We start from the raw sequence: 12624 nt of genomic DNA on the forward strand, positions 1-12624 counted from the left end.
TATTTCTGAAGTTCTTTCAGTTAGAAAGTCTCCTATCCTAAGAGACATCATCAAGCCTAAACTTCAGCTGTCATGAATGCTTCTTGGGCAAATTAGCATGACTCTGGAAATGTTAGCAGATCAGCGTGTTTTAAATTTGCATCTATCTTTCATTCACTTTTGTGAACATGGACTGCATGTGGTACAGAGAGCTTAAAATTAAGTCCTTTTTATTCTCTTTCTTATTGCTGTCTTCATAAACTAGCTTGGCTGTGAATTTTGCCATAGTGTTAAAAAAAATTCATTCTTACTGTGTGAACTCTCCCCTTTTCTATCTATCCATTTGTTGTTTAATATCCCCTTTACTATCCATTGTTAAGTCAAAGAAAGAAAAGGAACTTGCAGTCTCCAGTACTGTTAAGAACTACTGGTATGTGGTTATCCTGTTGCTCCACTGAACTCTGAGCATGTTCGCTTTGATGGATCTCTTCTGTTCTTCCTTCTGCTAATGCGGCTTGGTTTTTTTGGGGGGGAAATTATCTATTTCCCATCACAGTTCAATCGGTGAAATGCATGATATTTTTTTAACAGGAAATTATGGGGAAAGTGGAATGGAAGCCTTCAAAGAACTGGCTGCCCAAGAGGGTCTCTGCATTGCTCACTCTGACAAGATCTACAGCAACGCTGGTGAAAAGAGCTTTGATCGCCTGCTCCGCAAGCTGCGAGAGAGGTTACCCAAGGCTAGAGTGGTGGTTTGCTTCTGCGAGGGGATGACAGTCAGGGGGATCCTCATTGCCATGCGGCGCCTGGGAGTGCTTGGGGAGTTCCTGCTAATTGGAAGGTAAGGCTCTGAATGTGCTTTCTCTGCCTTTCCTCTCCCTCTCATCCTGTAGGCAGGCCTTTGATTTCAGAGTTGTGCAGTTTAATTTCCATATTTAATTGTCTAAGGAATAAAAAGAAGTGGCAAGATGGTAGAGCAGGTTCTCAGGAAGGTGATATGCCAACTTGATCAGTGGTGATAGTTTTTGTTGAACTAAATGTTAATTACTAACTCTTATTTGGTTAAGACATCACTTTTTTTTTGTGCTTTTGTGCACTCAGGATAAAGTTTCATGGACAGATTTTTAGACCTGAAGTAGGGAGTGAAGAGCTCTGGTTTCAGCGTATCATTTGTGACATGTGACAAAATTTTGTGTTTAACTGAGGATGACCCCTCATAACTTGAAACTCCCATTACCAAGTGTTTTTGATTACTGGAGCTTTTTTCTGGTCTTCTGATTACAACCTTGCATTCTCAGTTGTACACTTGACTGTGATCTTTGCTGTTGAAAGCTGGGGCACTGATATTGTGCAGGCTGGTTTGGTTTTTAAGACATCAAACTTGCTGATTGCTAAATAAGTATCCATCTGTGTTTTTTTATATCACCAGAGTAACAGTGCAGATGTATGTTGGACAGAAAAAGGCTGGGTTTTTTTGAAGTGAGAACAGTTGCTTTGCTCTATTAGAATTTCTTTGTAGGTATTCACTTAAATATAGTAATTTTAGTTCTATCACATACTTTATCCACAAATCCATTTTTTGTGATAATTCTTTTCTTGAGGCTTCATTGACTTTCACCTTGGTTTCTGTGGTGTCTTTGTCCACTTTAGTCTTGATGAATATTGCTTAAACGATGAGGATGGATATCTTCTGTCTCCTGTTAAATTGATGTCTGCTTTAATGTTCCATTTACTGTTTCTTTATTTGAAATTATAACATTCCTTGAAGGAATGTTTAAATTAATTACTTCAAGGCCTTTGTCAGTTGTTTCCATGCCTACTTGGCTTCTGTTTTCAACTGATCTTATAAGCTTTTTTTGTCTTGTTCTTTCCCTAAAGTCTGTCACTGTTGTGACTGGGATCCTCTCCTTTTGCTCTGTGCTGAGATATTGTCTTCCCCTGAGTCTATTGCTCCTCAAACCCCACAGTTATGATTTCTACAAGTCAGATACCTACTCTGGCCTAAGGAACAGACTGAAAGCATTAAGCTGCTCTCATCAATTTTTTGTTGCAGTTTGCTCTCTATTTGAAGCTGAAGTTCTAGAGTATCTCTAGAAGGTTGTGAAGATAAGATATAGTACATTTGGAGAACCATCAGCACTAAAATGAAATGAAGAGTAAGGCTGTATTGAAAATGTGTTCCAGGTTATGCATGTGTGGTTGAAGTGCATCATTTAGCTTGCGTCAATTGAAATGAATAATGGAAGGCTTTGGGACTGATAGGTTCTCTGTGCAGGTTTTTGGTGAACAGAATAAACTGAATATAATAAAATCAGTCTCAGTGGCAGCATCCCTGGTCTTTTATTAAACACCCTGAAGCCTTGGGCAATGCTGTGCTTTGTGTATTGTTACAGTAGTGGTGTCTCATTGTTCACTGATTTTTTTTTTTTTTTTTTGCTCCAACTTGCTGCTGATCATACAGAGACCTAAATAAATTAAAACTCTTATATTAAGCCACAAACCTTGGCTTCCTATTAGACCACTCAATCCCTGTTCTTTAGATATATGGAACATTTAAGTTTTAAATTTTGGCATCGAGCCCTTACCAAATATAAATAACACTGATGAATAAATTTGAGTTATTTGTTGTAGAATTTGGCCAACAGTATAGTTCAGAGCTTTTTGTCAGAAATGCTTGCCTATTAAATGAAATAATGGAATTGCTTTGGAAATCACTATGTATTTTTCACCTAGGTTTTCACATAGCCTTCCTTCATGCTGGTGATTGAATATGGGAGACTGCTTTTTAGGAGTGAGTGGGTTCTGTCACTTGTACAACAGGCTGGTTATTGCTTTGCATAATTTGGATTGTGCAGAACAGCTGGTTGAAATAAAAAGTATTATGGGGCCAGCACTTGTTATGTGCTTGCAGAAGTAAAAGAAGTTTCCTTTGAATTGTCCTAATTAAGTGATCTTTTTAAAATGGTGAATTAGCAAATTTGTGAATAACTAAGTTGCAGTGGAACTGAAATGCTATGAATTCGGTCATCTATATACAAACAGGAACCAAGGCACACATTAATGTTACATTGATGTGCTATTTAGTCTTTTTTATTCAAGTACCCAACTAAGCAAAAAACTAAGAGCTTTTTAAGAACATTCTTTTAATTGAAGGAAGTGGGAGTGAATGTGAAATCAAGGGTTTTTTTTCAATAATGAGCTAAACAAAGCCTTTCGTTTACCCACAGGTTTATCATCAACCCCATACTCTTGCTCTGACTCACTCTAAAGAGGAAGCCTTTGCAAAGGAACACCTGGCAAAATAATTCTCTTCCTGCTACATATTCAATATTGCTATTTATCAAAGTAGACAGGAACAGCTTAGCTTAACTAAATTCATGCTATCAGGAGGAGAACTGAGAACTAAATTTGACTTGTATTTAATCTGAACTTCAGACTCCTTTACTACTGGAAGTGGGAGTCTGTTATTTTAGTGAGAAGGGAATTCCTCTCTGAATCTGAAGGGAAGCTGGAATTTATTCAGTACAGTAGCTGAGGTTACAGTCCTGCCTGAGGCAGAATGGCAGGTATTCTGGAATCGATAGAGTGGAAATGCAGCAGAGAATCAGTGAGAATTAAACTGATGCAATGATGGTGATAAATTTTAAAAGGGACTAATAATGAAAGGGAAAGAAGGCAAAACTTGGTCATGACTTTTTGCATAAAAATAATTATTGGAATAGTGTTGAGTAAGCAATGGCAAAAATTTGACTAAAAATTTAACTGTACTCCTAAGGGAGTTCAGGTGATACCTCTTTTAGCAGTAATTAGTTTTGGTGTGAAGAGATCATGTAGGGAGGTGTTCAACCTCATATGTCTAATCATGTTTATGCAGGCCATTAGATTTTATATTAGTTAAGAAGCATCAATTAGGTTTTGTGAGAATCTAGTAGATTGATGAATCTCCTATATATCCTCTGAGATCATGCATCAAGAAAAGGCATGTAGCTGTCTCTTCAGCATCTGCATGGGTAATGCAAATCAAATGAATAATAAATGAAATAACCAGCTTTAAGAGATGCTGTGAGGTCATTGGAGAAAAAAAATTATATAAATAGCTGGAAATCAAAAGGATCTTTCCTGATTTGTTCTCAAACTCCTGCACTCAATGGTTTGTGTAGAAGAATGAGGAACTTTATGAAGGAAGGGTTATATTAGTGCACATGCTGTTTTTCAGTGTAGCCCTTTGTAAAGGACTAGGTACTCCTTTACTTTTGTAGACTTTCTGATGCTTTACAGTCTCCCTTCATGTTGCTGTATGGGCTGTTGTAAGACTAATAATTTTAAGTGTCAGTAGAGTGTTGTCTCCTGAAAGTTTGGATGTTTACCAGTGAAGGTATGGTTGGATTCTCTGCTGTCAACCCACTATGAAGGGAAAGTCTTCTTCCTATATACCTAATAAAATAAACTTTACATAGGATGATGCGAAACACAGTCGTGAAGTTTTTTCTGACTGCTCCCCTTCAAAAGCCAATATTAATAATGGTTTTGGCATTTAAAGTCACAATTTCTAAAATGTTGACAAAGTATTATCACTGTAAGCTGTTTGGTCCTATTATCTGACATTGGTGGATAGATGGACCTTGATTGCATCTAAATGCAAGAGTAAAGAACTTGTTGATGAGTTGGCAGAGAAATGTGACCTGATGCGGTCAATCCCTGGGTAGCAGGGTATGTGGGAGTATTTTGGCAGATGCCTAGGGCAGTTATCACCTTCCAAGGCCTGGGATTTTATGACCTACCCCAATCAGGCCCATCAGTTCCTTAGCACTGAGCCTTTTTCAGCTCCATCACAGCAGAGAAAGGAGGGCCTCTGCACTTGAGGACACCACGGCTGAGGCAGGGCCTAAACCCTATCCACCATCATCACCCCAGCTGTCAAAAGTGGTACCAGGTCCATAACATCATTTAGTGAGGGAGGTAGAAGGATCTGGTCAGGAAGCTGGTCTTTCAACAAGGAAGCAGAAGGAAGTGACAGAAGTTTCTCAGTGTTTGAATCTATTTGAATTGGCAAGATATTGTTCTAATTGGCCCCAAGTTGAGTCTCTTGTCTGTAGTGGTATCTGTTAAGTGACCTCCCTTTCTGTAGTTTAACTTGAGATTTTTTTTTCCCACATTTTCTACCTTTGTCCTATTCAGTAGGGTACCTGGCAAGTGGCTGGGTGAGCATTTGGCTGCTGGCCAAGGTTACAGTTGACATAGCTTGCACTGCCAAAAGCATGATATGTATTTCTCTTTTATTCAGTTCTGACATCACAAACAAGACAAGAATATCACAAATACCACCTCACATATGTGGCTAAGAAGACTGCCTGCCCCTTGCTCCCTAATGAGTCCCTGACTAAGCTACTGATGATGGAATAATCTTCATAAAGGAGATGGCTGTCAGGGAATGGCTGTTCTTTTGATTAGCTGAAAGAAAGATGCTGTACTCTGTTCTCCAATGTGCCATGTCTTTTGTCACATGGGCTGCCCCGTATTTATGAAAAATCAATGACAAATGTCCACATTCTCCCAAAGCAGCTGAAATGTTTTGCAGGGCCAACGTGTTTAATTCCATTAAGAAAACATTTGCTATTTTTAGGTACTTAAGAGATTACGAAGAAATCAGTAAGGACCAACAATATGTTTTCAATGGGGGGAAAAGACCTACCTTGTGCTAGTACAGATTATCTAGGATAGTTTTGGGCCTTATAAAACTTACAAAAATAGTAGATATGGTAGAGTGTTGCTTATGATACTGTTCTATGCCAACTTGCTATGAAAGGGACTGTGTTAATGTTGCTGGTACTAATACATTTGGCAGTGCTGGATATGATTGAACCCAAACCTTTGTGTTCCAGGTGCTCTATTTTGAGAGGGCGGTCTGGGTGGTAAAACTTAGTGGTTTAAAAGTACGAAGTAAACATGGCAACACAATTGGCATGCTAAAAATAAAAAGAAAAATAGTCATTTAAGACTCAAAGGATTACGTTCTGTGCATTTTTCTGCGGAAGGACTGTTTTTTCTTCCTGGTACCTCCATGACCAAAAATGCTTAGAATGACTACTTTTAATATTTTTGTTGTTGTTGACACTCCAAGTTAATGGAAGATTGTGTTTAGATAGAATCAGAGATTTAGATGGTTTTGGAGTCAAATTTCTGTATTAAAATTGAGGTAGATTCTGTGAAATGCTGAAATAAGTCATAATAATTTTTCAAATACTTTGAGTCTAACTGAAGTTGGCATTTAAGCAAAGTATTGTCAATTCAGATAGTCCCTGGCAACATCAGATCATTTCGTGAACATTTTCAGTGTTTGTAATAGGATCCATTGCTGACTTTAAAGTCTGAAACCTTGGAATATATCTCTAGAAAACTCTATACCTTATTCATAATTCTTTTAGTAGTTGCAGTCTATCACCTGTTTACTGTGAAAAGAATTTATAGTTTGTGTGGATGAAAACAGAATTACAGGATGTGAGAAGACTGACCAAGCGTGTTTTGTTTACCCTCTAACCTACAATAACATTAATCCATGTTAAAATGTGATTACATGTTAAGTGCAAATTCAATAGCAATATATTTGAGCAAAACTGCATTTTGATTCTTAATAAAGCAATGCTCACTTTTACAGAGACAAGAAAGTACAAGGATACATTTTTTATGGTAAATTTGATTTATGTATTGCAATAGGCAGTTTTTTAAATATGAGGGTGTTCTTTGGTCTTTTCTTGCTTCTATGTGAGGAGTTAAAAAGGTGTTGTGTGTAATTGAATCTTTCATATGGGCATTCAGAATTAATTTTAAAAACATGCATTAACCCATAGTTGTTTCTGTGTATGTACTTAGTGCTTTAAATGAGGATGAAACATAGAAGTTTTAGATGAGATATGATGCTTTTGTAGATAAGAGTAAATTTTATGAAAAGCTGCATTTTTTTGATAGCTCAAAATGAGAATCTGCTTTATGCAATGAAAGTAGGCGCAGAACAGTAACTTTCAGCCCAGGCGTCTGTTATTCCTAATAGTTTACAGAAGACTCTAGCACACAATTTTCAGTATGGTGCTTACTAAAGTGCATCCACTTCAGAGGAAACAGATCACATCACCAGCAAGTGTGAGACTCTTCTAGCAGTCCATGTAAATTCCTGCCCACCCCTCCAGAAAAGGTATCATACTGACAGACATTAAATACTAGGTCTCAAATTGCTTTAAGGCATAGGAAAAAGCCCAAACTCTTCATTAGTCTTCTGCATTGTTTTTTCCTTATAATCTTTACGGTTTTGTCTTCTCATGCCAGTGTATCCCAAGACTTCTTAAAAGAATTGTGTTTATAGGGATTTAAGGTTAAGATCATGAAAATGTGAAATGGTATGAGTAAACTGTACTTGAATCTGCTTGCACACTATCTGTGGTAAGAAATAATTAATAGAATGTAATGTTTAGATTAAAAACAGCTTTGTATATAATTTGTTCTTGGACAACAGTAATTTGTCACTCTGAAGACTATATAGAAGCTTGAAAAAAAAATTTCCAGGCTGCTGTTCAGAAGACTAGATGTCATGGATTACAAAAAATAAACGTGATGTTTTAGCAAAAGCAGAATACATACATAAGACTAAAGTAGAAGCAGCATTGACTATTAAAATACCGATTTATCAGTTAAGATGTCTTAATAAAGTAAATGCTTCATTTTTTGAGATTATATGAAAGCTTGCTGGCTTGACAAACAGGGTGTGAAAACATGCTTTAAAGAAATATACACTGTTTAATGGTAGCCATTAATGTACTTGTTAATAAATGAGAAAGTAAAGGATTCATGTTTTTTGGTTTCTGAAGATGTAATGCGAGTATTATCAAAGCAAAGGAATGCTGTCTTCATCAAATAACTGGAATAGGAGAGGAAATAAAAGCATACAAGTAAGTGTCTTAAAAACATTGCCAAATATGAAGCTTGACCTTCATGATGGTAAAACTTGTGGGGAAAAGACCCTCACATCTCTGGATTTCTGAAAAACTTCTGGGACCCTAGAGGAGTTTATACTTCTTACTTGACAAAGGAAAATTAAGACTTGGTTCAGTGTTTCTAAAGTGTCTTGGCATGGGTTCTGCAGGAAGAGGTATCTAGGTTAGTAATGTCCAAGAGAATGCAAGGAAAGACCAACCCTGACAGAAACAGTTTACCTTTAAGTTTTCTGCAATGTCTTCCAACCCCGAAAATATCCAAAAGTTTGAGATCTGCTTGGTATGTATGAACTAATATGGATGTTAGATAATTGAATTTAGTGCTGTGTATAAATGGATTATTTACTAGGCAGTATGTCTTATCATGTCCCTGCAGAAAACAGGAGCAGGATGGCTGCTGCTCAGCTGGAGGATGTTGTACTTTTCTGTAAATGAATCATATTATGTTATTTCAAAGGTCTTTGCATAATTTATGTAGTGCCAGACTTCTTCAGGTATGTCTCTGTGAGGCTGAGGTTCTTTATAAGTGTTTAAGAACCAAAGTAAATTTTGTTCTTCTTAAAAGAGTTAAAATAAGACCCTATTACTGTGACCTTTCAAATTTCTACAGTTTACCCCCAGCTCCTTTTAGTTTTCAAATAGAAATGAAACGTAAAGAAGCTTTGGTAAAAACGTGAGCAAAACCCTTGCTCAAAATATAAATCTCTATTGCTTTTGTAAGGTTTATTGTCTTCATTCTAAGCAGCAAGCACCTTTTTGTAAGATGAGCAACAGAAATTGAAGATTAATCTTGCCAGGAATAATAGCAATTATTATGCATTATTATTTAAGAATAATTATTTTCATGTTTTCTGACATGTCTTGGTATAAAAATAGGTTTTTCTCCTATAGTACTGGAATTTATATCATCAGCTGTTAGTAATAGTTCCAGTCTTTAGATCACTAGAAAATAATTGATAATAGAGCTATTGTCTGAAGGTAATGATAATTCCCTGTGCTGTGCCCATACAAACAACACTTATTTTGACAGGCACAAGCACACCAAGGGGAAAATAATTTGTTGCAATTTAAGCACCTTTCTCCTGTATCCTGGGAAGGAGGGAATGAAAAGCTTTAGAGCTCCTGTGAATAATCAGTTGGCTGCCCTTTCAATGCAGAAACTTAGTGCTTGTTTAAACCTTTGGCTGATTGAACAGAAAAGGTAAAATTAAGACCAGGGTATTATGCTGTGGCAAAAGGCCATATACTTTTCTATGCTGCCTGGTTTTTATTATTTTTTTTCCTCCTTTTACAAATGCCCTTAACCTAATGGCCTTTGCTGGAGAACCCTGGTACATTTCCAAGGCTGAAAGATGTGCACAGCTTTTAGCAGTCTGAGGACCTGAATTAATCTGAAGAGAGGCTAGCCCTGAAGCATCTGCATGAACATGCACTATGAAAATCTTAGGTCATGCGAATGTTGTAATCTGGCAGCCAAGTACGTAATGTCTCAAAAGCAGAAATTGAAGTAGACTGAAGGCAATTGGCCTATGGTGATAGATTCTTAGTCTGTTGCTTTTCTGCTGAATTTTTCAGCCAAGAAAAATCCTTTCAGTTTCTGAGGTGCAGTAGTGTTTTAGGACCCAATGATGACAAGGACTTGCATCATAAAGTCAAAGCTGGCTCTTTGGTGTTTCACTATTGCATTTTCAGCACCATCAGCCTGTTCTGCTATAGGACTAAAAGACTGGCCAGCTCTTGACCACATTTCACTCCAGCCTTTACTTACCTGCATCTTAGTTCAGTTATTTGTACCTCAGAGGGGAAGAATCAAAAGAAGAATTTTGTTTTGAAGCCTTACAAATTCACTGCTGCCTGATAAGTGACCTGGCACTTATTTTAACGGACTTTAAACCATATGCATTATTCACTATGAACTATTTGTGGGTAAGCTTTGATTCCTAGGGCTCATACAGTTATTTTCCATGCTGGCGATTTGGTTGTATTTATTCATTTTGTGGGGAGTCGGTTTTAAGGGGTTTTTCTTCCTGGCTCTCTTTGAGGATAATACTGGAAGGATACAATGCAAGCCAGTGCTAGAAAGAAAATAGACTACAACTGTTTCACGTCATAGACATGTAGTGAGCTATATTTTTTCTGCTTTGCAGAGTAAAATTCAGTTGCTTGGTTTCATTGCTAAGGTGAGGCTTGAAATCATCCCTTGCATGTCAACATGAGGATCAAGAAAACTGTGTAATAGGTCAGATTTAAGCAATTCTCTATGCAGAAGTAAGAATGTGAATGTGACTCCAGTTATGATTTGTCTATTTCTCACAGCAGGGTTAATAACTATGGGTTGCCATTTATAATCTATACATTTTCTCTACTTTTCCTTTAGTGCATCTCTGAATATGTGCTTTTAACTGCTTCCTTATTGTTACATATTACTTGCATTCGTCAGTTGCTTGTGTACTGCATTTTGTTCCTTGCATCTTCATCCATCCTTTATTAGTCTTTCTGCCCCATTTATCTATGCCTGGAGTTTCTTGAGCCCTTCATCACCTGCCATTTTGTGCAGTGAAAAGTCTACAGTGCTGGTGCAATTGCCTTTCTGTTAAGTCATTGAGAGTTGTAGCATTTCCTTAATCAGAAATAGAGATAAGCAGGACTTGCTCTTGAAAATCTTACTTGTGTAAAGGAGATGCTTGAGGAACAGGTTAATTTCGTGGCTGTTCTGCATCATCTGCTTCTTTTGTTTGGCTGATAAGTGCCCTACACCTAAAGCCATAATTAAATAAACCTACCAATTTAGGAATGCTGTATCCTCTTTGTTTGTGGATGTGAAACAAGTAATCAAAGAAGAGGCACTCCCCCTCAAAAGTAGCTATGCAGCTGTGTAAGACTGGTCCATTTGTTGTTTACAACTGTTCTTGATGGATTTTGCATTATTATTGCCATTAAAAAAAATACAAGATGGAGTGTTTGTTACATCAACCACTGTTGCCTTTACAGAGCTGAAATACTGTAATCGGCTTGAATGTGGTCTCATATGCTCTCCCTGGTATTTTAAGACTAAGCTCTGAGGAGAAGCAATGGTATAAGGGAGAGAGGCTTGGCCAGTGTTCTGACTTTGGAGGTTGACATTTGATCATTCTCGGATTTGCAAACTGAGCGCATGTGAGGACTCACTAAGAGGTAGTGTGATGTAAGCAAACAAACTGAAGCCTGAAGTCTATTGAAAGCTCCACTGCTAAGGCCAGTACCCAGCCTGGTTTCTAGTGGAACACCTAGAGTACAAAACTAGAGGTGTTAATCTGTTTTCATCTCAAAGGAATTAGTCTCAGCAGGGTGATTACACCATATTTTAAACAAATCTTGAAAGGTAATGTGGAGTCTGCAGAATTTACAAGGCACTCTCTATTGTCTCTAATTTTAATGAAAATAGAAGATGGAGCACAATGTTTCTCAAGAGTTCTATGCCCAAGTATGACTGTTTCTTTTATCTGTTTGCTATTATGTTCATGGGAAAACTACTTAGATGGGGAGACTTAAGTAATTGAACAACCAGCTATTCCAGCAGGGTAACAATTGCAGCTCTAGAGAGATGTATGCAGAATTAAGGAGGAAGGATAAAGCACCAAGAAAGAAGAGGTAGCACTACAAGGCGAGAAAGAAAAACATCCATTATAGGAAGGCAAATAGAATGTGGAAGTGGGGGAGGTTGGGTTATTAAAGTCCATAGATGAAGAGTTTTGCTTACAGGCAACGATTATTTTTTTCTGATCTAGACTGAAATATGTTACGATAGACAAAAAAGCAGAATCATGACTCCAAAGTGAAAAAGTGGTGACTGCTGGCCCATCAGGCTTCCATACAGGAATGCTTTGGTTGAACTGCACCTTTCCAGTAAAGTACCAGGGGCTGAATCCTATTTTCATGCTGCTGTGACAGTTTCCTGAGTGACACTCTGGGCTCTTTCAGCAAGTGTGAAATAAGAATATCTTTCTGATATGAAGATCTTACATGTAAGAAAGAGAAATACCCATATGGTATGGGATCATATTTGTTGGTGGTGAACATCCAGTGCCTGTGATTCAAATTTAGGTCTTCTACTATTTTTTTTCTCCTCTGTGAAGCAATGTGTCTCCTAAAATGTAGTCTGGCTATTTTGTTTCCAAGCCAGGTGATTGACATTTCTTGTAATTTTCATCTTTGGTATAGAAATTCCAGATGTTCTTGTTTAGATCTTCCTAAGATATTAATTGTGAGAAAAACTAAGTGGTGTCTGTGAGTTCCCATCATTAGTCAGAATAGAAGAGAACATCTTCTTTGTACTTTACATTTGCTGAATTTTAATTTAATCAAGTCTTTCTAATGGAACAAGGAATATGAGTCTACCTGGATTCATTTTCATTGTTTGTTAGACACAGCATCATGTTTGTCCTCATGTAATTTTCTAAATAAATGCACTGTTAAGTCCTGCATGCTGCAAATGCTCTGGGGAAAGGACAGTATTTTAGGTCAGTGAAGTGCCATACAAAGAAGAGTAACTTTGGCTCATAACTGAGTTTGCTAATCACTACTAGAAATAGTAATTATATTTAAAACTGAATAGAAGTGTTTTAGGAAATAATGTGCAGGAAGAACCAAACACCAAGCAGGAGAAGATAAATTAAATGTG

General features: G+C 37.2%; 1 protein-coding gene across 3 annotated transcripts in view; it reads left to right on the forward strand.

Moving 5' to 3' along the window:
• Positions 1-12624, forward strand: part of GRM1 (glutamate metabotropic receptor 1) — a 177504-nt gene that overhangs the window by 34450 nt on the left and 130430 nt on the right. For all 3 annotated transcript variants that reach the window (XM_062490129.1, XM_062490130.1, XM_062490131.1), the window contains exon 2: positions 571-820. In XM_062490129.1, coding sequence (XP_062346113.1) covers positions 571-820 — 250 coding nt within the window. The remainder of the gene's footprint in view (positions 1-570; positions 821-12624) is intronic.

The sequence above is a fragment of the Cinclus cinclus genome, chromosome 3 (genome assembly GCF_963662255.1).
Source record: "Cinclus cinclus chromosome 3, bCinCin1.1, whole genome shotgun sequence".
Lineage (NCBI taxonomy): Eukaryota > Metazoa > Chordata > Aves > Passeriformes > Cinclidae > Cinclus > Cinclus cinclus.